The 26,952-nt window shown below is 40.9% G+C and overlaps 1 protein-coding gene across 2 annotated transcripts; it reads right to left on the minus strand.

The window, feature by feature from the left end:
- On the minus strand, positions 1 to 26,896 carry rfc2 (replication factor C subunit 2). Of its 2 annotated transcripts, none has more exons than XM_033045952.1 (11): positions 26,753 to 26,896; positions 25,104 to 25,173; positions 15,321 to 15,362; positions 13,656 to 13,762; positions 10,196 to 10,297; positions 8,775 to 8,875; positions 6,638 to 6,795; positions 4,437 to 4,502; positions 3,237 to 3,317; positions 1,469 to 1,582; positions 1 to 295 (listed from the first exon to the last, which is right to left on the minus strand). In XM_033045952.1, the coding sequence occupies exons 5-11, from the start codon at positions 10,264 to 10,266 to the stop codon at positions 185 to 187; spliced, it is 702 nt and encodes a 233-aa protein (XP_032901843.1). In that variant the 5' UTR covers positions 10,267 to 10,297; positions 13,656 to 13,762; positions 15,321 to 15,362; positions 25,104 to 25,173; positions 26,753 to 26,896; the 3' UTR covers positions 1 to 184. The 2 variants fall into 2 exon arrangements, with proteins under 2 accessions (XP_032901843.1, XP_032901842.1); XM_033045951.1 differs by lacking the exon at positions 26,753 to 26,896 and adding an exon at positions 26,448 to 26,722.
- Positions 26,897 to 26,952: the final 56 nt, after the last annotated feature.

Consider the following 26,952-nt stretch of genomic DNA (forward strand, 5'->3'; position numbering starts at 1 on the left):
TGAGTATTGATTGTTCCATTTATTAAAGTTTTTTTTAAAAAGTTCCAGAAAAAGCTACGAGCTGATGATCTACACAATGCTGAAAATACATGAAGAGTGATCATGTGCATCTAACGACAGTATGCATTCATTTCACATACAAGCCTTTATAAACAAAAGCAACCTGGAGATTATGACTCATGGATCAACTTGCAGGTGGAGCTGCAGTCTTTTGACAAAGTCGAGCGAGTAACCCAGCCATTTGTAGCAAGGAATTCACTCCTTCTGCAATCCTCATGTGAGTGTATCCAATCTCCTACAGGAAGAAAAAGGAGTATTTACATTGTTATTTATTTTTAAATTATCATTCATTTGAATGCTGCCTGAACCAGCATCTGCAGTTTCTGGTTTCTTCATTCATTTGTCAGCTAGCTAGTTACATTTTAGTTGCAAAGGCCAATCTCCATTGATTTTTTTTTTGGTTTCTAATTAGGCATTGCAATTTTTGTAACAAACTGGAACCGCTTTTATCTGTTTTCAATAGGCATTGAAGTCAGAAGAGATTAAATCATAGTTTAGATGTGCTACGTTGAAAATTTGTAGATAAATGAAGAACGTGCTCCAAAAATACATTTTAATCGAAGGAGATTTACACATATTGGGGAGAAGGGAAAAAAAATATACAAGCTACTAGAAACAGTGTGAAAAGTCACAGTCAAAAACAAATATGCAAAATGATTGGCAAATCAACTAATGGGAAATGAACATTGTGCCATTTATGAGGTAAAAGCTCTTACCAGCTAAAATAATTCGAAGGTTTTTGCTTCAGTTTTAAAAGAAGGTAAAAATGGGGTCATAGCCACTCACTGGCATAGGAAATATCACTGTCTCACGGTGCCAAAGACCTGGGATCAATTCTGACCATGATCGGTATCTGTGTAGAAATTGCATGTTCTCCTTGTGTCCATTCCTAATTGTCCCTAATCTGAGAGGTTTGTTGGCCATTTTAGAGGACAGTTAAAAGATAGCCACATGGATGGGCCTGGACTCACAAGAAGGTCAGACTGGGTAAAGATGGCAAGTTTCCTTTCCTGCAGGAGATTAGTGAATTTAGGAGTTTTGGCATATTATGTCACTGCTGCAGCTTTGTGTAGCTCTGCCTTTTTTAAATAAAATTTAAATACTGGAGCTGTCATGATGGGATTTGCACTCATAACTGGATTCATAATCCAGACCTCAGGATTAATGGTCTAGCAATGTAACCACTGCTCCACCACAGTACCTAAAACATTGTGCACCCTACTATGTGCTCAAGTTTTGGCGTGTAGTCAAATCCCAAAACTCCTGCCAAGATTACAATTTAACAAGTCAAGATCACCAATACACAGTGATTTTCCTCAGGTTTATTATCTTAAAAATCAATGGTTACCACTTATTTTAAAGTATTTCCAACTGGAAAACCTGGGTTTAACACTTGAACACTTTTTACCTTTATAAATTCCAGTTTCAGGTACTCCTGCATCTGGAACGTTTTACAGACTCTGAAAATGTTGCCAATGATGTCCTCAGGTGAATAGCCCAATTTCCAAAGATGAGCAACAACCTAAGAATGACAATAAAAGATATAGAGATATAAAACACTCAATTGTGTAATGCCAGTAATCACAGGGGATAAAACAGAAATTTCTTAGATGGCTAAATAAAGAAATAGATTAACATAAAAACTTACTTGCAGTGTGAACAGAGGGAATACTATATAGTGAGGACAGTGACAATATTTTGGAGACTTTAAAACAAGCAAAAGATTAAAGAGAGATAAGTACAGAGAACACAGTGCTTTTTTTGAGGAGGGGCTGATAACAGTAATTTAAGAGGAAAGAGGTGGGTGCCATACAGACAAATCAATGACAGTGAGTTGAGGTCATGAGATGGGAAGAGAAATTAAGGAGTAGCGAACTGGTTGAGCAGTCGTTGTAATGTTCAGACTGGATAGGAGTAAGAGATGACTGCTCCTTGTCAAATTATTTTTTGTGAAATTAATGGAAATAAAAGCCTTGTAAATGCCACTATTTTATTTGCCTTCACCCCACCCCCCCCCCCCCCCCCCCCCCACCACCACCACCACCACAGGCACCCACTTCTCTGATCTTAAAGCGATTCCTACTAGTCTTTGACGTTTCCACCCTGTGGAAAAATGGTTCTGACTGTCTACTTTATCTAAGTCCCTCATAATTATATCTACTTCTATCAGGCCTCCCTTCATCCTCCGATGTTCCAGAGAAAACACTCCAAATTTGTCCCATCTCTCCTTTTAGCTAATACCTTCTTATCCAGGCAGCATTGTGGTAAACTCTTCTGCGCCCTCTCATAAGGCCCACATCCTTCCTGTGATGGGTCAACTAGAACTGCATGTAAAACTTCAAATGTGGCCTAACCAAAGTCCTATAATGATGCAACATGGCTTCCCAATTTATATTCAATGCCTCAGCCTATGAAGGGATGCACACCATACGGCTTTTTTAGCACTGTATTCCATTGATTCCGTAGCTGAACTATATCCTACTCAATAAACTGGGATAGATTCCATCAGGCCCAAGGGATTTATCCACTTAATGTTCTTCAAGAGCCCCATACCACTTCCTCCTTGATCTCAAACTGCCCTAGCATATTAGTATTCCTCTCACTGATCTATGTTTTATGTTCTATCTCACTATCGTCCTTCTCTATGATGAATGCAGAAGCAAAGTACTTGTTTAGAACTTCACCTACATTTTCTCACTCCAAACATAAATTCCCGCCTTTATCTTTGAACAGGCCTATCTTCTCCCTGGTTACCCTCATGTTTTAAATGTACCTATAAAAAGCCTTGGGTCATTTCTCCAACGATATTTCATGGCCCCCTTTGGCTCTTTTAATTGCCTCGAGTTCTTTCCTGCCACCTTTATATTCCTGAAGGAACTGCAGATGCTGGATCGAAGGTACACAAAAATGCTGGAGAAACTCAGCGGGTGCAGCAGCATCTATGGAGCGAAGGAAATAGGCAACGTTTCGGGCCGAATCCCTTCTTCAGACCTTTATATTCCTCAAAGGTTGTATTTGATTTCATTTTTATAAACCTTACAAATGCTTCCTTTTACTTTTTGATCAAATTTACAACCCCTTTGGTCATTCAATTCCCTTACCATCGTTATGCTTTCTCCTAACTGGTACATGTTAAATTTGATTGAATTTGGCCAATGATCCTCCATACAACCTACCTTATATGCTTCATCAATGTTTGCATTAACACAGTGCTGAATCATTTCTTTTACCAGGAGAGGATGAGGTTCATCGCACACCTATTGAAAAAAAACAATGCATTTGAAGAAATAACAACAGAAACAAGAAATTGGATATCTTTGGTGTTTTTTTTCCTGTAATTCCTCTACTGTTTAGCAGTTGAGGGGGAGCTTGATCAAAACATACAAGCTCCTCTGGTTATACCAATGTGGAGGGGATATTTCTGCTAGTGGGATAACCACTGGTTGTGATGCATTTTGATATTGAGAAACTCTTTGATGTAGTCCCATGTTGGTGGGTGGAATACATAATTAAAGCACATAGGATTTAGGGCAATATACTGGCATGGATCAAATTATTTAACTGATTTGAAATAGTTGGGTAATATATGGGTCTGTCCATTTTCTAATATTAGTGCTTGGGTTATAGCTATTTTCAATGTGAAGGCAATAAAACCTTTGAGATAGCATTGAATAAGTAGGCAAATGCATGTAGTATAACATGGATACTTCCACATTGATAGGAAAAACATGAGTAGATTGGGAAATATTTATGCAGAAATGGATCCATGCGTCCTTAAAAGCCAAGTCGCTGACAGCAAATATGCAGGTGAAGGAGGTGAATGGTAGGTTGGCTTCATTGCAAAAGGTTTTGAATATTAAAGCAAGAAACTCTTACTACAATGCAGGGCTTTATTGCGACCTCACCTGGAGTATTACGTGCAGTTTTGGTCTCTGTGCCCAAGAAATAATAAACTTGCTGTAAATGTGAGACAATTGTTAACCAGGCCAATTCCTGTGACACAAGGACTGTCAAACGATGAACAATTGGTTTCTAAACTGATCTATGATATATGTTAGAAAATATAAGAATGAGGGCAGATCCCATTAAAACAAAAAAATGTAAAAGGCTTGACTAACTGGAGAAGAATGATATTGCCCTTAGCTGGGGGCAGATCTACAACCAAGAAAATGGGGCAAGATCTTTCGGGCTTAGATGACAAGAAATTTCTTCACTCAGAAGACAGTGAACCAATGGAAATCTGCACCACAGAAGGAGTAAGATAAATTTCTGAACACAAATGGACATGAGGGATTTGTTGAAATGCAAGTTCAGTGGATGTAAAAGACGCTGCACAAATCCTATGCTTTCTTTCTACAAGAATCTATTGCACTTACCTTGAAAACATTGTCACTGTTCACAAACTCAAATCCTGAATGTGTTGACTGCAAGTTGTTCAAAGCCTGTTAAGTTTTATAAATAAATAACATATTAGCTGCTATTTACATATGCTCAACAACAAGTTATTTCTCTGATATTCATTTAATATTTCACTGCATTAAAAAAATGCATTGCAATCTTCAAAGGTCTTATTTCAATTGGTGGTAAATAAACTAGGGAAGAAAGTAAAGAGAAATATCTTCAAATGGCATTGGTTTATTATTGTCACATGTATGAGATAGTAAAAAACTTTGTTTTGCATGCTATCCAGACAAATCATACCATACCATATACAGGTAGTACAAAAAATGGAGTAAGCAGGGTGTAGAACATAATTTGTATCTTCTGACCGACAGAAGAGGGGAGAAGAGTGAATAACTGAGGTGTGAGTGGTCTTTGATTATGTTGGCTGCTTTACCAAGATAGGTTGTAGTATAAATGTAGTCTATGTGTGGTGAGAATGGGGAGGCTGGTTTATGTGATGGACAAGGCTACATTCACAACACTCTGATATTGCTGCCATTCTTGCACAGAGTAGGTGCCATACCAAGTTTTGATGCATCCTGTTAGGATGCTTTCTATGCTGCATCTGTGCAACTGGGTAAGAGTCGTTGTAGACATGCGTTCTTTTTAATCAGATGTTCTAGGAATGAGTGCAGAATTAATTTATTTGCCATACAGTCCTCTCTCTACGACGGCAATGGTGTACTTCTTTAGGATGGCCGTGAGCCTTAGAATGTGGACTAGTTTACTGACTCAAAGCAGTCATGTAGGATCGCATCTGTTTTCTCAGACCAGCCCCGTACGACTCTGTTCTGGATCTTCACACTTCAGTTTCTGCTTGTGTAAGCTTGATGATCAGATTTTTCAAAATGCATGCGAGCGTGGTTGTTTACCAGTGATCGAGGGTTTTTGGGCTTTGGGTCGGACAGAAGACATGTTGATAGTATTTTGGTAACACCCTCTTGAGGTTGCCCTAATTGAAGTTCCTGGCTTTGATGAACAAGGCTTCAGGGTATTTCATTTAAAGACTAAGTTTCTATGAACCAGTGAACCAGAGATTCCAGAGAATGGAGCAGCTGGGCTTGTACACTCTGGAGTTTAGAAGAATGAGAGGGATCTCATTGAAACATATAAGATTGTTAAGGGCTTGGACACACTAGAGGCAGGAAACATGTTCCCGATGTTGGGGGAGTCCAGAACTAGGGGCCACAGTTTAAGAATAAGGAGTAAGCCATTTAGAACGGAGACGAAGAAACACTTTTTCTCACAGAGAGTGGTGAGTCTGTGGAATTCTCTGCCTCAGAGGGCGGTGGAGGCAGGTTCTCTGGATGCTTTCAAGAGAGAGCGAGATAGGGCTCTTAAAAATAGCGGAGTCAGGGGATATGGGGAGAAGGCGGTGCTGGCTCGAAGGGCCAAATGGCCTGCTCCTGCACCTATTGTCTATTGAACCTATGCTCACTTACATTTGTCAATGTTAATCTTATAACTATAATCGTTAATCTTGTAACAGTGAAATTACAACCTTAGATGTGTCTGCAACACCGTAACTCACTGTTTCAAGATGCTATATAAAACTACCGTGCTCCTATCAATATTTACTAAATCTCCCAATACCTGACATAGCACAGTACTAAATTCTGTTTGATTAATATTCCTGTAAAGTAAATTGGGATCTTTTACTATGTTAAAAGGTATTTGTATAATAAAAGCTATTTAAGTCCAAAAATAATAGCTTTTGTTATACAAATACCTTTTAACAAACACCATATGGGGCAGTACAGTGGCACAGTGATAGAGTTGCTGATTACAGCACCAGAGACCCGGGTTCGATCCTAACTATCGGTGATGTCTGTACGGAGATTGTACATTCCCCGTGATCGCGTGGGTTTTGTCCGGGTGCTCCGTTTTCCTCCCACACTCCAAAGACATGTAGGTTTGTAGGTTAATTTGGCTTTGGTAAAAAATGTAAATTGTCCCTAGTCCAAAGGATAGTGGTAGTGTACGGAGCGGACTCGGTGAGCCAAAGGGCCTGTTTCTGCGCCGTCTCTCTAAACTAAACTAAACCACACCACATCTACCTTGCTAATTGATATCGTTAAATAGGATCTTACAATCAACACCCTCATTCTCACGTCACATTTAACTGTGCTTTTACCTGTCTCATGTCTCCTTGTGCTGTGAAGATGATAGCTTCTAGTCCATCATCTGTGTATTGGACATTCTCCTTCTCAACCACCTGCATTAGTCGTGTAAGGACCTGGGCATCAGTAAGCTTTGTGTAACGTAGAACAGCACAACGAGACTGGATAGGTTCTGTTAAGACATCAAAGAAATAAAATCAGCTCATCACCAATTACAACACATCCTATTACAATCCGCTGCATTGAATCTACTCTTGCAAAGGCATGGTCTTATTTTCCTCATACATTAGCTTAAAAAATATGCTGGTAATTTGTTGGAATGGCCAGGGCCAATAGGGAATTGGTCATATCGATAAGAATCTTTTGTCACTGAATATACAGTAATTTGCCTTTTTTTGGTGTATCTCATCAACCAGCATTCTCTGTAATCACATTGGTATTCTTAGCTTAATGCTAAATTTTAGCAAGTTGCCAATCACAATGAAACTGAATACAGTGCAAAGAAAACAAGACAAATCTTTAAGAAATTTAAGATAAAATAACATTTGTGTGATGATTCATCTCCAGTGTACAGAATGTACACAATTAACCACATTCAAGTGAGTGTTAGATGTTGTTCTTTGGTATGTTAAACCAGGGCCGGACTTGCACAGTAAATGTGAGCACCCTGGAGACCTTTGAAGAACAGAGAAATCTGGAAGCATGGGTAAAATGGATATTGTAGTGAAGAAGGCGTTTGGCATGCTTGCCTTCGAGAAGGGTATCGAGTACAAACAGTACAACACCACGATGCAGCTGTATAAATCGTAGGTGAAACCATACTTGGGTATTGTGTGCAGTTTTGATCATGCAGCTATCGGAAGAATTCTGATAAATTGGAAAAGGTGCAAAAGAAATTAACCAAGATGTTACCTGGGCTTGCAGGCTTGAGTTATAGGGAGAGGTTGGACAGGCGTGGATATTTTTCCTTGGAGCATAGGAGGCTGAGGGTGACTTTATTGAGGTGCACAATATAATGAGGGGCATAGATAAAGGATGGCTTGAATACTCAAAGTCTTTTCCTCCCAGGGTAGATAATTCTAAAACTAGAGGGCATAGACCTAAGATGAAAGGAAAGAAATTTAAGAGGGACTTCATAGGCAACGTTTTCATTCAAAGGGTAATCCATATCTGGAATGAGATGTAGAGGAAGCTACAGAAGCACATACAATTATGACTTTTAAAAGACTTTGAACAAACACATGGCTATCAAGGGATTAGAGAGCTACGGACCAAATACAGGCAAATGCAACTTGCCCAGTATGCTAACTTGGTCGTCATGGACGTGATGGCCGTAGACCCTGTTTCCGTGCTGTACAGCTCTATGACACCAAGTACTAAATACATTGTATTGTATAGGATTAGCATGATACAAATATAAAAGGGGGGGAAAAATGGACTTTTAAAATAATTGTTTAATTATATGTCAACTGGTAAAGGCACCCTCTTTCACTTTTCTCACTGTTAAAAAAAAAAAAATTCTTCACGCTCACTTTGTCTACCGTCTACTTTGGCTATCGTCTACCAAACTCGCATGATGCAATCGATCCTGGCTAGGATCCAATCTGAACATTCTACGAAAAGAAATGCTGGACTGATTCACCTTGTGGTGGTGAGTATCTAGTTCAGGAAATAGTGAGTGACTAAAAATAAGCCAGGTGACAGCTGAATAAATTATAAGATCAGCTCTAGAAGTGGATACACTTGTATAATTTACACATCCTACATTGTTGCTATCAGATTTAAAGGAATTACTTAAAACTACTAATTTCTTGTTAAATGCAAGAAGAAATAAAATGCTCAGGTAAAGACAGGTGGGCAAGCTAATCGAATGGGCCTTCAATCCACCAGAGGACAAGCCCACAGCCCAGAACAGAACCTGCTTTTCAACTTACCTTTTCATCCATATCACAATACTCTGCTGACTGACTTACTTTTATATAATAAATATATAAACTGGTGAGGACATAACATTGCTTTTTAAAATCCATGATTAAAACTAAATGAAATTATTACCATAAAAAATGGACAATGTATCCAGAAACACAGTAATAACCAATTTAATTTCTCCTGGAAATGCATTTAGTAACATAATTCCATTTACAAACCTACCTATGATTTTATCTGAAGCATTGCATGCCAGTGCAAAACGTGTGGTTTTAGAGAAAATCTCCATTGTCCTCCTTAGGGCTTGTTGGGCTCCATCTGTCATACTGCAAATCATACAGAGAACTTAACATAGCATGAATATATTCCCCTCACCCCATATTCAGTTCCTGCTTATCCGCAAGAACAACGAGACAAATACTTCTGGAGAGAGATTTATGGGCCTGTCCCACTTAGGCAATTTTTCAGGCGACTGCCGGCGAATGTCAAATCGCCGGAAGTTGCCTGAAGAACCAGCGAGTGGAACGGCGACTGTCAGAGTGGAACACACACACATACACATCGCGTAGTTCACCAGCCCGTTATGCAGGCGGGGGACAGGGCAAGCGGGGGGAGCACTGTCTGAGTGAAATTCACACGGTGCAAAGCAAATGTGATACAAACACACACTGCGATGAACAGGAAGGTTGGCGCTGTAATTAAGACAGTGAAAGCACAGTGTACGGGAAGGGTCACGTAAGTTCTTTAAAAGAGAGGGGGAGGGGGGAGAAGTCGGGAGAAGGAGTGGAGACAACTTTTAAGAAGCCAGAGATACACGGCTGTGAAGCTCGGCGGACATTTAACATTACCGATCGGTTATCCTTGGTTCTGAAAACGACATGCTTACGTCTTTTTTTCCCAATGAGCCAATGAAATTCACCGGTCAGCACCGGCAACAATCTACGAGAACCTACGACAACCCTCAAATCTCCTGGCAACCCACTACCCGCTACACCTACGGCACGAGAATTCTCGTTACTCTCCATGGCGGCTTCATTCTGGTCGGCGCTAATTTTTCAACATGTTGAAACATGTACCACAACATGTTGAAAAATTAGCGCCGACCAGAATGAGGCCTCGACTGGTTCCCAGAATGCGGGAACTCCTCACAACCATGAAGGCGACTACCCGGCAACCACCCGCGAACATGCGGCGACCATGTGGCGACAGCATAGTCTCCTGCAGTCGCCTAAGTGGGACAGGCCCATTAGTGTCCAGATACAGCACTGGTTATTCAAATGCGATTTATTTAAATATGCTGATGTTTGCTGCACTCAAAGCACATTTACTTTGCTATTAATAATGGTTGTACTGCCAGCAGTAAGACTAACTACTGTACCACCGTGGTGAACACTTCATCCCAATGACGTAAACAAGGTGTCTTCAAAGTGTCAAGAACTATGACTAGCATTGCAGGATTACTTTCTAACCCCAGTTTTTTACATTTATTTTTACTTAACTCATCAAGGCTTTTAATGCTGTCATAAACACAATTGTAAGAGCATTAAGAACATGACTCCAATTTCCATGCCCAGGTATGGCTGGTACCTCATTTATACCACAAAGCAAGTCATAGCATTTTCCATTAAATACATTATTTCTCCCACCTGTCTGCTTCATCCAGGATGATGATCTTGTGACGACTTTTTGGTAACGTAACCTTCTGCTGGGCAAACATTTTAATTTTGTTTCTAACCACATCAATACCTCTGTAATAAATGCAAGTCATAATTACGTTAAGTCATCACATATCAAGTATTTGAAATGTATTTAACATGAACAATCAAAAACAATTACAAGCATTTAGCAAGATAAAAGAACCAATCTCAAATTTTGCTAAGTAAAGGAAGCTGCTTTACAAAAATGCTAAAATTCACACGTATTCAACAAAGGTAGCTTTTCTGAGATTGTATCCTCTGGAACAGATAACCAGTGAATATGATAAACATGTTAGTCCTCTGAAACAAGAGGTCACAAATTCCTCAAGATATCTGGACATACTAGAAACACTTTAGTGAAGATCACCTCTTAAAATATCAGATATTTTTCCTGAATTTTATTGCATTGATTTACAGTTGGTACAGAGGATCTGAACAATCGCTGACATTTTCTGTTTTTTATAGCTTTCTCTGGAAAAAATATTAACCACACTTAGAGGGCAGGTCATAAGATTACACTATCCAGTGTTGACAAAATCAAAAAGCTTTTCCTGACTCAATTGTGTTTGTACGGATGAATGCCCATTCAATACTAGAATGTCAGCAATATGTCACTGTATAATTTTTGGTTGGTGTCAAAATTGTTCAAGTTCAAGACACTGTCTACTGCCAAGTAGGCAATCTAGGCTGACAATTCAGTGCAGCTCTGCTGCATTGTTTAAGTACCATCTTTCCGATGAGATACCAAATAAAAGCATAACCAACTTATTTTCTAGCCATAAAAGATTGGACATTTGTAAAATGTAGATTAACTTTGCCAACATTCCAGGCAACACCACACAAAGTACTTTATCTAGTTATGCTTCTTGTTGTTCGAATGCGTCACCAGTATGGAAAAATGAGAGGTGTTGGAAACAACTGCAGATGCTGGTTTAAATCGAAGGTGGACACAAAATGCTGGAGTAACTCACCGAGTCAGGCAGCATCTCTGGAGAGAAGGAATGGGTGTCTTTTCGGGTCGAGACCATTCTTCAGACTGATGTCAGGGGAGGGGACGGGGCAAAGATAGAATGTAGCCCGAGACAGTAAGACTCGTGGGATAACTGGGAAGGGAGAGGGGATGGAGAGGGAAAGCAAGGGCTATCTGGTCAATGTTCATACCGCTGGGGTGTAAACTACCCAAGCGAAATATGAGGTGCTGTTCCTCCAATTTACGCTGGGCCTCACTCTGACAATGGAGGAGGCTCAGGACAGAAAGGTCAGATTGGGAATGAGAGTGGGAGTTGAAGTGCTGAGCCATCAGGAGATCAGGTAGGTTATGACGGACTGAGCGGAGGTGTTCAGCAAAACGATCGCAGAGCCTGCAGTTGGTCTCGCCGATGTAGAGAAGTTGAACCTGGAACAGTGGATACAGTAGATGAGGTTGGAGGAGGTGCAAGTGAACCTCTGCCTCACCTAGAAAGGGTGGATGAAGTCGAGGGGGGAGGTAAAGGGACAGGTGTTGCATCTCCTGCGGTTTGGGTGGGAAGGAACGAGTTTACCAGGCAGTTGCGGAGGGAACGGTCTCTGCGGAAAGCAGAAAGGGGTGGAGATGGGAAGATGTGGCCAGTAGTGGGATCCCGTTGGCGGTGGCGAAAATGTTGGAGGATTATATGCTGTATGTGACAGCTGATGGGGTGGAAGGTGAGGACAAGGGGGACTCTGTCCTTGTTACAAATGGGGGGGAGGGGGAGCAAGAGCAAAGCTGTGGGATATCGATGAGACCATAGTGAGAGCCTCATCTATAATGGATGAGGGGAACCCCCGTTTCATAAAGAATGAGGACTTCTCCGACGCCCTGGTATTGATCACCTCATCCTGGGCGCAGATGTGGCGGAGACGGAGGAATAGAGTCTTACAAAAATGAGATTGGTATTTTAACTGTTACAAAATATCAAATGTCTATCACATCAGTAAGTGAAATGGTTGACACAAATATTATATTTTGCAATGTTTTCTATATTTGTCGATGCCATTCAGTTCATTGAGATATTCAAGCTCTTGGAGAAATCCCCAAAAATCCCATCCATCTCTCCATTTATTTCCCAAATGTATTCATTTTCACACGTCCATTGAGACCTCTGATTCTTCCACCAGCCTCCTACACTGTTTTTGCAATAGCCAATTAACTTACCAACCAGCACTTCTTTGAGATGTGCGAGGAAACAGGTGCATCCAGGGGAACCTCACAGTCACGGAGATAATGTGCAAACTCCAGAGACGGTAAAACAGCACCAGTGGTCAAAAGTGAGCTCAAGTCACTAGAGCTGAGACTTCAGCACCACCAGCAGTACCACTCTCTTCATTACACATTGTGAGAGCGTTTCAGAGCAGCTAAATACGTTGATTTCATTGCTACCCTCCGCAGCATAAATGCACAGAATGTACTTGTTCAGAGTTGAAAACCCATCGTTCATTTCAAATGTAAATGTTGAACACAAGAGACATTAGTTGCACAAGAAAAGCTTTGTTTTGAATATATTTTGTTTCCACATTTAAGGATGATTTAGGCAGTACAACGCCATTGTCATTGTACCAACCATCAGACTAACCACAACAAAGTAAGATGAGGAATTAACACAGACTAGTGAGCAGCAAATCTAGACCACAGATTGAAACTTTCCAAACAATGTTAATGCTCCTTATTAAAAATGCTTCCTTTGATTTCTCTTCATAACACCTTCCAAAGGCCAGCTGCTTTTGAGACTACAGTTAATTAACAACATTTGTATGATTTTGTCGCAGTTATAAATACACGGCATCAGCAAAATATCTGGATTTGATAAAATGCATTAGATCTTTATTGATTCATCTTTCATATTTAGCAAATTAAATTGTATAAAACCAGATTTCAGTGTGCCTGCATCTGAAAAGATGGTAAGTTGTGAAAAATAGTGATGTAAACAAGGCAATAATAAATATAACAATTGATGGAGGCACCATCAGTTAGAAGGTGTGTGCTTCTATACCGGAAACACAAGCATATACTTCTAACATTTTCTGCATTTGATTTCTGGACGTATTAATTAGAGCCTTGTTTGTGATGGTTTACTGTACATAAATTGGCTGCTACAACTCCTTCATTATAGCAGTGACCACATTTCATCAGCACTTCATTGGCTATAAAGCACTTCAGTATGCCCTGAGGAGGTCATGAGCATACTATTTAAATGCATGTTTCACTTTCTACCCCTTTTACCAAGAATGCTAAAGCCAACTAATGATAAGACATTAGAATGTATTTTATTTAATTTCCTTTTCCCATCTTTGCTCTGTGGTCTCAGTCAGATGGGTATGAGTACCTGCCTGATCTGATTTACTGTCAGCAGTGGACATCGTCCAATATAAAAAAAAAATACAGGAATCTCACCGGTCATTTGAAGCATTGAGTTCAAGAACAGCATCCTTTAATGCAGGACCCAAAAGTGCCCGAGCCAAGCACAAGATGCTGGTTGTTTTTCCAGTCCCAGGAGGGCCCTGGATAAAGATACATATAAATGATTAACAACTGAATGCAAGCAAGAAATGAAGCAGTTTACTTAGAAAAACAAGAGAAAGCACATTCAGCAACAGCTACTTCTCTTAATCTATATTAAAATGTTAGTTGCAAATGTCAGTTAAAAATGTTAGTTGCAAGATAAATGTGGTCATGATTTAGATATGGCAGCATAGTGCTCAAGTTGGTGACATGTCACTGTAGGGGCTTGGTCCAATAATTGATTTACAAGTTTAAATTCTGCTGTAGTAGCCAGGAAAGGTGATAGATCTGAAGTAAACAGCTAATGACAGTAAATATATTACTGACCAATATAAAAACTCTAATTCATAATATCTAATCAAAAGGAAATCAGCTACATTTGCCTGGTTCAAAAGAGATTCTGCAACCACTATCACTGCGGATTAATAACTACCTCAACTAGCCTGGCTGGCCACTCAGTTCAAGGGTAATTTAGCAAGGGTAATAAATGTTCACCTAGCCAGTAACATCCACATCCAGTGAACAAATAAAAATTCAAACCATATGTTTTATTAGAATTTAATTAGTACAGACTTGTCCAAGAGATCCAAAGTAAACATACTACTAAATGTCTCCTGCTGTATAAAAAATGAAATTTATTTCCATAAACCAGCTTTCCCCAATGCTTATTTTCTGCACAAATGTGGGTAATTCTTCTCACTGCTAACGGGCAAAGGGAGATTTCCGACATTTTCGTTTAATTGGCCAATGACAACACACTAAAGATATTAGAGGCTTAAGATCTTTACCCAATAAAAAATAAAATAGCAGAAAAGTCAACAATGGTTTTCCATCAATGTTATCAATTGATTTCACAACATTGGAGATCAAACATTTTAGTTAAATATAAATAAATGCTTTAGATTATCAGGAGAAGTTTATATGCTTGGGGAGAAAGATGGTTTCCAAGTTCTTAAATCGGTGACACAATCTAGTTACTAAGTCACTATCAATGGCCCCTCCAATATGGGTAATTTGGCTACTAGTAAAATTTGCATAACCGTTTGTTCTTAACATAGAAACATAGACATAGAAAATAGGTGCAGGAGTAGGCCATTCTTGTTCTTAATCAATAGGAATGTGATGAATGTCAAAATAGCAGCCGTTCTTATCTATCCCATAAGAACCAGTGAAACCATTGCTTGTGAATTTCACCCTATGAAATAACCATGGTCAATCAGCACTTCAGAAATCCAAAAGCAGGAACAATAAATACAAAGGTGTGGCAAAGGTGTAAGCATACAACAATGGATGTCTGAATTTCCCTGAGGGGATCAATAAAGTATTTATTATTATTATTATTATTATGTAATAAGCAAATTATTACCACAATTTATAACGTCGATGCAGAGTTTCTTTTCCTATCAAAGCATCACACATAATTACTCTGAATTATTGATTCGGATGAATTATGAACAAAACAGCTTTGCATGGTCATCACTTTTTTCTGATGAACAAAATAATTGCAATATAATCACACATTCAAGGAAGAAAATAAAATAGATGATGAAAACTCACTGCAATAATGATGTTTGGTACATTTCCTTCTCTTGCGAAGACCTGTAAAAAATGATGCAATTGAATTACTTAATTAACCTCGACTACATTTATTAACAATTCAACCATTAACTATTTTGCATGATCAAACACTTCCAAATATATGGTGATGGGATGTTAAACTAGCAACACCTAGCAAGCCAAAAATTCAAAATGTCACTGCTGAGTGAAGACTTTCATCAAACTTGGCATCTAGTTCCAAAAACATGTAGTCCCAAATAAAATAAAAGGTTGATTTTGGACTGAGCTGCCTCTTACAGAATGCCCATGATTGTGCTAGTCACACTTGGCATCTAGTTCCACAATTGGGGCACAGCAAAACACAAGCTGTAATGAGGTCAGAAACAGCAGACATCAAGGTCCTGCCCTCACACTGCAGGAAGACCTTTTTCCATCGTGTCCAAGTACGTATGAACAGAAACAAATAGAAAAAGCTGAAAAAAGATGAAATAATTAAAAATAACAAAAGCAAATGTACAAAATTAAAAATAAAGTGAATGCCCTTTAAAATAAACATAGAAAACAGGTGCGGGGTTAGGCCATTCGGCCCTTCGAGCCAGCACCTCCATTCAATATGATCATGGCTAAAATCAGTACCCTGTTCCTGCTTTCTCCCCATATCCCTTGATTCCATTAGCCCTAAGAGCTATATCTAACTCTCTCTAGAATACATCCAGTGAATGGCCTCCATTGCCCTCTGTGGCAGAGAATTCCACAGATTCACAAATATCTGGGTGAAAGTAAAACAAATCTTTATTTAAGGTCAGCAAACTCCTTCATTTTAATAAGGCACTGCTGGATCCGTAAACCATTGGTGGCACTAGGCAACTAAAAAGGCATTACAGGGAGAAAAGATGAAATGTGAAGGTAAGCCAGCTAATAATATAAAAGATGATACTAAACGTTTTTTTCAGATTTACAAAGAGTAAAAGATAGGCAAGACTGGATATTGGACCAGTGGTAAAAGAGGCTGGAGAAGTAGCAATGGGGAAAAAAGAAATTGCGGCAGGATCTTGATCGGTTGGGGAGGTGGGCTGAGGCAAGGTTGATGGAATTTTGGTAAGTTCAACATGGGCTGGACCTAGTCAATGAATGATGGGCCCTTGGGAGTGTTTAGAACAGTACAATCTAGGACTGCAGGATTGCTTGAAAGTTGCTTTGTAGGTAGATGGGAGAGTCTAGAGTCAGAGGGCACAGTTTCAAAATAAAAGGACACCTTTAAAATGGAGAAGAGAAATCTCTTAAGCTAGAGGGCGGTAAATCTGTGGAATTCATTACCACAGAAGGCTGTGGAGGCCAAGACATTGGGTATTTTTAAAGCGGAGATTGATAGGTCCTTGATTACTAAGGGCATCAAAGTTTATGGGGAGAAGGCAAGAGAATGGGGTTGAGGGGGAAAAATAGATCAGCCGTTATTGAATCTATAGGCTAAATGGCTTAATTCTGTTCCTATGTCTTATGGCCAGGAACAAAGTACACACTACCCCTCAGAATCACATGTAATGGAAACACCAATCCATCCTACTGAAAAAAAAAAGTTGGATGCAGTGCTGCAATTCTACATTGCAGAGTTCAGGCATGAAAGTGCAGAATGCACCACTATTGCACTACATCTAGCCAATACTTCTCTACACAACCAGAACTTGCTGTCAGCAGATCTTTACACATTCTGCTTACACAGCAAAAGCAATTATCTGGCCTGACTTTGGGAATACAAATTTTGCATCTAAAGGTTCTGGCATCTCGAAACAATTATTTTTCACACAAATGAGAATAATTAGAAATACAGAACATAATTAGTAGATGATAATCAAAAGGTCGTTAAATTCAGTACTACGTTTGTTCCCAAGAGACAAGAATACAATGCAATTCCACATATTTGAGGTCCATAAAGTAATTGGTGCTGCTGTGAAGAATTGCATAGATTGCATCACTTGCTTCACTTTCAGCTTCTGCCAAAGAAACTTCAAGCTTCTTCAACTTTATTTAACTATCCGCCCACTGCCATTAGGGTGGAGTAAAATGCGTTAAAACAGCCCTTCAACTATAACTTCAAATGTTCACATTTTCCAGAGGATATTGTATCAATGCACAGGAAACAAGGCCTGGATACCGATGAAAGAAACTAAATTGTTTGAAAGACAATCCAGATGCAAAAAACCCTGAACAGATTTACCTACAAATAAAACACATTTCTTGGTCTAGTAGAGCTAACTCTGACTAGTGTTGGGGTGCTCAGCTATGATGGTACCCATTTAAATGGTGCTGCCTCTTTCTATGTCAAGAAAATAATGTATTGTGTTGACAAAAAAGGATGGCATATACTACAACTAAAGCAGTGATCAGCACAAAATGAAACTTCTCTTTTCTCAGTTGTAACATTCATCACTGACATTCATTATCTTTGCTAATTTTCCCATGTCTGAGCATGCCACCTTCTCAGTGAGCAGATCTTTAAATATCCTCAACCATTCTCTATTACATTTGTTTTACAACCAGTCATTATTACATCCTACCAATCATTAACTTTCTGAAGCACAAGAACTGGTATCAAAAAAACAAAGGCCAAACAGGAAGGAGTGCAATGCGATTCTGTGTAAAGATGGTGTTGAAGCTCTGGCAATGGAAATCTCAATCAATGCAAGTGCTTATGTATAGTGATACTTGTACTGAACTGCATACACAAATGAATTTCACTGTATCTCGATACATGTGACAATAAAGTACCATTGAACCAATATGTAATTGCAGAATCAACATGTCTCCACGCTTTGCATTGTACAAGTCCAGAATGACAAATTGCTCTTCAACAATTGAAAGGGAAGACTCTTGTTGTTTTTTTTACATCATCCTGCACTCTATCTGCTTGACCATTTGGAAAATTTCATTAAATTAAGCCAGGAAAAAAAAGAAAAATGTCAGTATGGTTATTTGATGCCTGCTTCATTCCTACTTTGATGGTTGATCAAAATTAGTTAATTCCATCTTTCCCATTCCCACTCAGTCCATTGTTCATTCTCCAACAATCCATCTTGTCCTATTCAGATAGGTCTTGTAGATGGTTTCAGAACATCAGTGAGGAGCTCAAACTTCTAACCCCATAGTGGAAGCTTCATCTCTGCAACAAACATAAAATATATTTTGGCATAATGTTTGGCAGACATTGTGGACCCAAGAGCCTGTTCATGTGCTGTACAATGTTCTATATAAAGAAATAGAGCTCAAGCACAATTTGTCTTGACAGAGTTCTAAGAGGATCCAAGTCCTTTTGTCTCTTTACAGAGGGAAGCTTGTGGGAGATATCAAAATATCTCCAGAGACATTCCAACAGACACACAGAAAAGAAGTTCTTGTTATTTACAATACAGATGACTTCCTGGGGAGGGTTGTGTTCCTAGAAAATGGTTGATCTAATGATTTTTCTTAAGACGAAGGCACATCATCTGCAGTTATGTCAAGAAATTAGTTTCAAAAACATTGATTTTGTGTTTACTGTGTTTACTTTTTCATTCAAATAAATTCTGAGAGAGTAAAGTCCCCCCCCACTCCCCAAGTGTATTTCCCTTACACAAACAGCTGTTAGGAGGGATTGGCCTGTAAAATAATTCAAAACTTTGCTTGTCATATTTCCCACATACATGCCAAGACATTTCTTAAATGTGGCATGTTTCAGCTTCTATCATAGAATAAGGCAGGCCTAGATTAATTTACCCTGTAAATCACCATCCATTTACTTTTAAATGTACTAATTTCCTATTGTTTGACCTCGCAACACTCTCCAGCAACTTCAGTTAAGCCTGCCCCTCCTCTCTTCCAACTTTCTTCCCCCCACCACCATCAGTCTAAAGAAGAACACCCGACCCAAAACGTCACCAAGTTGCTGCTTGACCTACCGAGTTACTCCAGCACTTTGTGTCTAATATTGTTCTTGACCTCCTTTATTAACTAGATGATTCAACTTTCTCCTAGAATCCTTCTCATTAGATATATAGGATCATAAATGCCTTGCTATTGTACTACTCCATACCTGTTTATAAAGCGTGGGATGTCACATACTTGGTAAGGGTTCTCTCAGCCTGTTCTACCATATTCAACAAACTATGCAAATATACCCCCAGATCGTTGATTACACCCTTTAGACATATGCACTTTGGTTTATAGTCTGGCCTTGTTCGACTTACAAAAAATATTAGACCATTTTTACCATTAAATGTCATCTGCTCTTTATCCAAGTATCAATCTCCGCTTTAAAAATACCCAATGTCGAAGTATTATTGATTATTAGTTTACTGATAATGGAATGTTTATTGGTATGTTATTGCATTAGTGGGCCTGTAAAGTAGCAAGCAAGCATTTGATATTTCCGTTGTCGATACGTGACAAGTAAACCCTCTTGACTTTTGATATCTCCTCATTATTTCTTATTATCAATATCATTGTATACATCTCCTAATTACACTAATGACAGTCCAAGTCATTAGTATACAATATAGAAAAGCAATGTTTTTTTGTAACTTTCCCTGGGGAACTCCACTGGAAAAGGGGGAGTTTCTTACAGTAGAAAAACAATTCTTACTGTCATGCTGTTTACTATTACTTAGCCAATCTAATCCATGACAACCACTTTCATTCTGCAGACCTAAATCTTGATAACAAGCTTGTTATAGTCATACAGCACGGAAACAGTACCTTCAGTCCAATTCATCCATGTGACCATGATGCACATCTAAGCAATTTCCATTTGCCTGTTTGATCCATATCCCTCTGCGGACATTGTGGGCCAAAGGGCTGGTGTTGTACTGTTCTATGTTCTAAGCCTTTCCGATCCATGTAGCTATCCAAATGTTCCTTAAATGGTGTTTTAGTACTTTCATCAATCACTTCCTCAAGATGCTTAAGGAATTCTGCATTAGGATGGAGAGTGATACAGTTAATTCAGAGACTAGGGTCCTGAACTTGAAGGTATGAGACAGGAATTGGCTGGAATAGACTGGCAAATTATACTTAAAGGGTCAACAATGGAGATGCAATGACAAATATTTAAAGACCACATGGTTGAACTCCAAAAATTGTTGCATATCCTTTGCATGCAATGTCTGCTTGAAGTCTGCAATTCATGGACATCACCAGTTGCTGGGTGTCTTCTCTGGTGATGCTCTGCCAGGCCTGTATTTCAGCCATCTTTAGCTTATGCTTGTTTTGGGGGCTAGTCCCCTTCAGTTTTCTCTTCAGCATATAAATGTCATGCTCAATTGCATTCAGATCGGATGATTGACTTGGCCACTCAAGAATTGACAATTTTTTAGCTTTGAAAAACTCCTTTGTTGCTTTAGCAGTATGTTTGGGATCATTGTCTTGCTGCAGAATGAATGGCAGGCCAATAAGTTTTGAGGCATTTGTTTGAACTTGAGCAGATAGGATGTGCTTTAGCTTTGGATCCTGGGCAGTTCCTTCTCTCCTCCATATTTTGCTATTACCATCACTGATATAAGTAATCTTCGTCTCATCTGTCCACAAGACCTTTTTCCAGAACTGTGGTTGCTCTTTTAAGTACTTCTCGGCAAACTGTAACCTGGCCATCCTATTTTTACGGCTAACCAGTGGTTTGCATCTTGCAGTGTGGCCTCTGTATTTCTGTTCATGAACTCTTCTGTGGACACTGGTCATTGACAAATCCAAACCTGACTCCTGAAGAGTGTTTCTGACCTGTCAGACAGGTGCTTGGGGATTTTTCTTTATTATAGAGAGAATTCTGCCATCAGCTGTGGAGGTCTTCCTTGGCCTACCAGTCCCTTTGCGATTAGTAAGCTCACCAGTGCTCTCTTTCTTCTTAATGATGTCCCAAACAGTTGATTTTTGTAAGCCTAATGTTTGGCTGATGTCTCTAACAGTTTTATTCTTGTTTCTCACTCTCGCAATAGCTTATTTGACTTTCATTGGCACAACTTTGGTCCTCATGTTGATAAACAGCAATAAAAGTTTCCAAAGGTGATGAAAAGACTACAGGAAAGACTAGATGCTGAGAACGCTCTTGTATCTGCATTAAGGAGGCAATTAAAGACACCTGAACAATTACAAGACTGTGAAGCCAAATGAATAAATTATAGGTCTTGGTCCCAAACATTATGGAGGGCACTGTAATTTTTGGAGTTTCACCGTAGATATTTATTTCCAGCCTGAAAATGACCTATTTATTCCATCTCTCATTGTTTTATGTCCTCTAAAACTTTAATCCATGTTAGGAATTCCCCCAATACTTTATAATGTTCTACTGCACTTGGCACATTCTCAAATGCCTTTTGGAAATCCCAAATACGTGACATTTGCAGGTTCCTCTCTACCCTTGAAGAACTCCAACACATTTATGCATTTCCCTTTCATAAAACCATGTTCATATGGTTTGCCTGCAGTAAGCTTTTCCCAACATGTTAAGCTAAGTAACTTGTTTCCCACTTGGTACATGTTTTTTTTAATTTAATATTGCCTTGACCTCATTTTTAATCACAGATAGTTCGTCTTTCTCATGTCCCTCTTTTTGATTGAGATAAATGTCTGCAGATTTTTATAAAATAATTTCTTGAATATCTGGCAATACCTTTCTACATCTCCACGATCAATTCTTCCTTCATACCTTTGTAAATGTCCTTATTTAGCTTGAGGATTCAAGTCTTATATCAGGACTGTTCACTCTGAAATTAAATCTGGAATGTTGTGATCACAACGCCCTGGAGTATCCTTATCTACAAGATCTCCTTCTCATTCGAGGGCACAGTGGAGCAATTGGTAAAACTGCTGCCTCACAGCGCCAGAGTCCTTGGTACAACCCTAACCTCGAGTGCTGTCTGTGCGGAGTTTGGATGTTCTCCTTGTGATCTGTGTTCCCTCCGGGTGCTTCAGTTTCCTCCGACACCCAAAGACGTGCCCCTGTAAATTTCCCCTGGTGTGGAGTGGATGTGAAAGTAGGGTAACAGAGAACAAATGAGAATGGGTGATTGGTGGACAATGTGGATTCAATGGCCAATTGCCCGTTTCCAAGCTGTATCTTTCATTCAAAATTTAAAACAGTCTGTTCGGGGAGGAAGGGGTCTGAAACCTATCGCTCCAAAAAATAATCCCTGGCTCCCTGATGCATTGCACAGTCCCCTTGTTTGGTTAGTCCAATCAATGTGCAGGTTGAAAATCACTCAATAATTATCGTTTCCTTATGCCTTCAATATTTTCCATTTATGCTTTAATCTATGATTTGGCAATGCCTTGAGGGCCTGTGTCTTCTTTTCTGCAGTAATGCATTATTTCCAACTAAAATCAATTCTACACATGAACCACTGCGTCTACAATCACAACTCATCAGCACATTGATACAATGTCCTTCTTGTTTAATAACACTATCCACCACTTCCTTCCCATTAGAACATAGAGCTGAAACAGGATAGTACTTTGGCCCCCAATATCTGTGCCAAACATGATGTCAGCATCAACTCTTATCTACCTGCACATATTCCATTTTAGATTAGATTATTAGATTAGATTCGTTTTATTGTCATTCAGACCTTTCGGTCTGAACGAAATTTTGTTTCCCTGCAGTCATACATATAATTTAAAAAATGGCAAAAACAAACAATCAACACAAATTTAACATCCACCACAGTGAGTTCACCAAACACCTCCTCACTGTGGTGGAAGGCAAAATCTTAAAGTCTCTGTCTCTTCCCTCTTTGTTCTCCCTCTGCGCCGAGGCGACGGTTCAAACTCCGCGGGTGGTTGCTGCCTCCGCCACAACTCCAGGGCCGAGTCGGGTCTCCGCCGCTGCTGCTGCTGCCGCCGCCACAGCTTCGGTGCCGAGCCGCGGCTCCGCTGCTGCTGCTGCCGCCGCTACAGCTTCGGTGCCGAGCCGGGTCTCCTCTGCTGCTGCTGCCGCCGCCACAGCTCCAGGGCCGAGCCGGGTCTCCGCTGCTGCTGCCGCCGCCGCTACAGCTTCGGTGCCGAGCCGGGTCTCCGCTGCTGCTGCCGCCGCCGCTACAGCTTCGGTGCCGAGCCGGGTCTCCGCTGCTGCTGCTGCCGCCGCTACAGCTTCGGTGCCGAGCCGGGTCTCCGCTGCTGCTGCTGCCGCCGCTACAGCTTCGGGGCCGAGCCGGGTCTCCGCTGCTGCTGCTGCCGCCGCCACAGCTCCAGGGCCGAGCCGGGTCTCCGCTGCTGCTGCTGCCGCCGCTACAGCTTCGGTGCCGAGCCGGGTCTCCGCTGCTGCTGCTGCCGCCGCTACAGCTTCGGGGCCGAGTCAGGTCTCCGCTGCTGCTGCTGCCGCCGCTACAGCTTCGGTGCCGAGCCAGGTCTCCGCTGCTGCTGCTGCCGCCGCTACAGCTTCGGGGCCGAGTCAGGTCTCCGCTGCTGCTGCTGTTGCTGCTACAGCTCCGATGTTGCCAGCTCCGCCATTAGGCCTCGGCGCAGACGGAGACGGGGAATACGACCGAAGAAAAAGTCGCATCCCCCGAAGGAAGCGACCAAAGCATGTTTCTCCCACCCCACCCACACACATACACAACTTAATAAAACAAAATTAACTAAAACATGCCAAGGAACAAAACGAAAGAAAAAAACAGACGGACTGCAGGTGGGCCGCAGCTGTTAAGCCAGCGCCGCCATCGTTAAGCCAGCGCCGCCATCCCCCTCCATCCCTGCACGTTCTTGTGCCTATCCAAGTCTCTTAAATGCCACTATTGTATCTGCCTCCATCACTGGCCGCAGCAATGTGTTCCAGTTAACATTGTTTGGGAATGTCAAATAATCCAGACAAAGTTCATCTTTCTAACCTCTTTGAAATGATAACTCTACAATAACTATTACATGAAATTAATTCAATTTTATTTGTGCCATTAACTCATCTATCTTTGTAACAAATGCCTTATAATTTGATTTCATTCAATTTTTACTATTCTGGTTCATTCGCTACGTTGTGCCACTGCTCTTTCACTGCTCATTAAACATCTCATCATTTGAATCCAACACTCCCTAATTGTCCATAACCCTAATTAGGCAATTTTCCAGGTCTCTGGTACCAGCATAGTTCAAAGAAATCCAGCAGAACACCAGCTCTCTTTCCAAATGTTTTGGTGCCAGCGTTCCATGAATGAGAAGCTATTTTTTCCATGCCAATCTTCCTCTAAGCACTTGCTTCTCCATTCCGATTTGACCTCAACTGATTTGTACCTGGCTCAAGTAATAACCTGGATATCATCACCTTTGTGATTCTGCTTTTCAATTTTGCCTTAACATTCTCATAACTTCACAGCAAAACCTCCTTCCTAGTTTTACTGTGCTTTTGATATCTAGGTCCACATCGACGACAGATGGCACAATGGGCTAAGTGTTCGGCTGGCGACCGGAAGGTGGCCGGTTCGAATCCCGCTTGGAGTGCATACTGTCGTTGTGTTCTTGGGCAAGACACTTCACCCACCTTTGCCTGTGTGTGAATGTGTGTGAGTGATTGGTGGTGGTCGGAGGGGCCGTAGGCGCAGATTGGCAGCCACGCTTCCGTCAGTCTGCCCCAGGGCAGCTGTGGCTACAGAAGTAGCTTACCACCACCGAGTGTGACTGAGGAGTGAATGAATAATGCGATGTAAAGCGCCTTGAGTATTAGAAAGGCGCTATATAAATCCCATCCATTATTATTATTATCCTCCAACCGACCAACCGAGAAAAGATCTTTGTGCTTGCAAACAATGTTGCGGAAAAATGCTAGAAAATTACCTCCAGTCGACTGACTGTTTCTTCATTCCCGACAACTTCGTTCAGTTTCAAAGGTCTGTACTTCTCAACCCTGTTTAGCAAAAAAAATTATTGTACTTTAGAATCCAAGTTTTGACATCCTGATAAGTTTGTATTTCATCAACTTGCTTTAAAATGTTTAAATGAAAAGATTTGTAGAGCAAGGGAGAAATACACGTTGATTTAATAAAAGGACTTGACAATGTTTGAAATGTTATTATAGGAATGTTAATATAAAGCAAAATGCAGCACGTGCCAAAAGTTTAAAACAGTATACCATAGAAAAGGTTGCAACTGGGGAAGTTTTATGTTATAATTTAACCTCTAGTTTTTAAAGTATTAATTTAACTGTTTTAGAAAAGTCTTTAATGTCACATTCTACGAATCTTGGATTCGCCAGCAGCATCACCTTCATCTGAACACCAGTAAAAATTTGTCTCTCACCAACTCTGCTGGCAAAGCTGCCATGAATTAGGAGCATGACGAGACCATTTGGGACTCTTCAGCCTGCTGTGCCATTCAGTAAGACTATCTCCACCCATCTGTCAATCATAGTCCCTCATCTGTATCCCCTAACAACTGCCTGGCTTTTGACCCATTCCATCTTTTTTCCAGCTTTCTCCACCCCTACTCCATCAGTCTGAAGAAGGATTCCAAACAGAACCTACAGATGCCTGACTTGCCCAGTACCTCCAGCATTGTATTTTGCTCAGGATTTCAGCATCTACAGTCTCTTGTATCTCCATCCCATTTTCCACCTACAATAAACATGCCATTCAAAACTCTACTTCATTAGAGATTGTACTAAGTCTCTTTGTTTAGATGTAGTCCATCTGGTCCAAGAGGCCTGGTTTGTGGCAGAGCCTGCAGACCCCACACTGACCTGATCACCTGACATACGGCAGTTAATCTCGTAAGGATACCCAACTACAACAGATAGGGGGGAAAAAGACACAAAGTGCTGAAGTAACTGCGGATCTGGCCGCATCTCTGGAAAGCATGGATAAATGACGTTTGGATCAGGATTCTTCTTGAGACATAGAAAATGTTTTAGATGGATATGGGTCAAACGCATATCCATGATCCAAGTGGGCAAGTGATGCTAGCTGAACATCTTGGTCGGCATGGACAAGTTAGGCCGAATAGCCTGTTTCCCTGCTGTATAAATAATCCCTGCTGTATAATCCCACGACAATAATAATCAGCTCCTTCTCATGCTGCTACCCTGTGGGATCTTGCTGTTCAAATACAATGGCGGCTGCTCGACTCCCGTTACAACGGTAACCCACGATCCTGAGATCGTGCCCGAGGGACGCCGCCGCTCACCAGGGTAGCTCGTACGTGGGCGCAGCTGGTGCGCTCGGTCCCGCGGCACTGCCGCTCGGCCCCTCGGACTCTGCCGGCTCCGGGTCCGCGCCGCCCGCCGTCTCCATGTCGACAGTTCCCGCGCAACGCGCCTTACGTCAGCACGCTGGGCGCCGTCCCCGCGTCACTGACAGCTGTCAGTGCCAACAGATTGCTGGGGAGGGGGGACGCGTAACACGATTTTGCATTTGAACTGAAGTTAAACGATTCAAAACATATCAACCAAATGTACGATCAACCGGAAATGCCGTGCCGCGTGTTCTCACCTAACGTCGGAAGGCGCCGAATCGCCGGATTAGTCCTCCGTTAAGGGGGCGCGGTTTGCGTAGATGGTTTTTGCCAACGATACATCAACACTGCGCCAAGAGCGTCCCCGCGTTCACTGTGTTCGGGATGGTCCTCCAGCGCCAGGGGGAGGGCAGGGAGCCTAGCCCGACGCGCGCGCGCACCGCGTTGATCGTCACGC

This window comes from Amblyraja radiata, chromosome 28 (genome assembly GCF_010909765.2).
Source record: "Amblyraja radiata isolate CabotCenter1 chromosome 28, sAmbRad1.1.pri, whole genome shotgun sequence".
Classification (NCBI taxonomy): Eukaryota; Metazoa; Chordata; class Chondrichthyes; order Rajiformes; family Rajidae; genus Amblyraja; species Amblyraja radiata.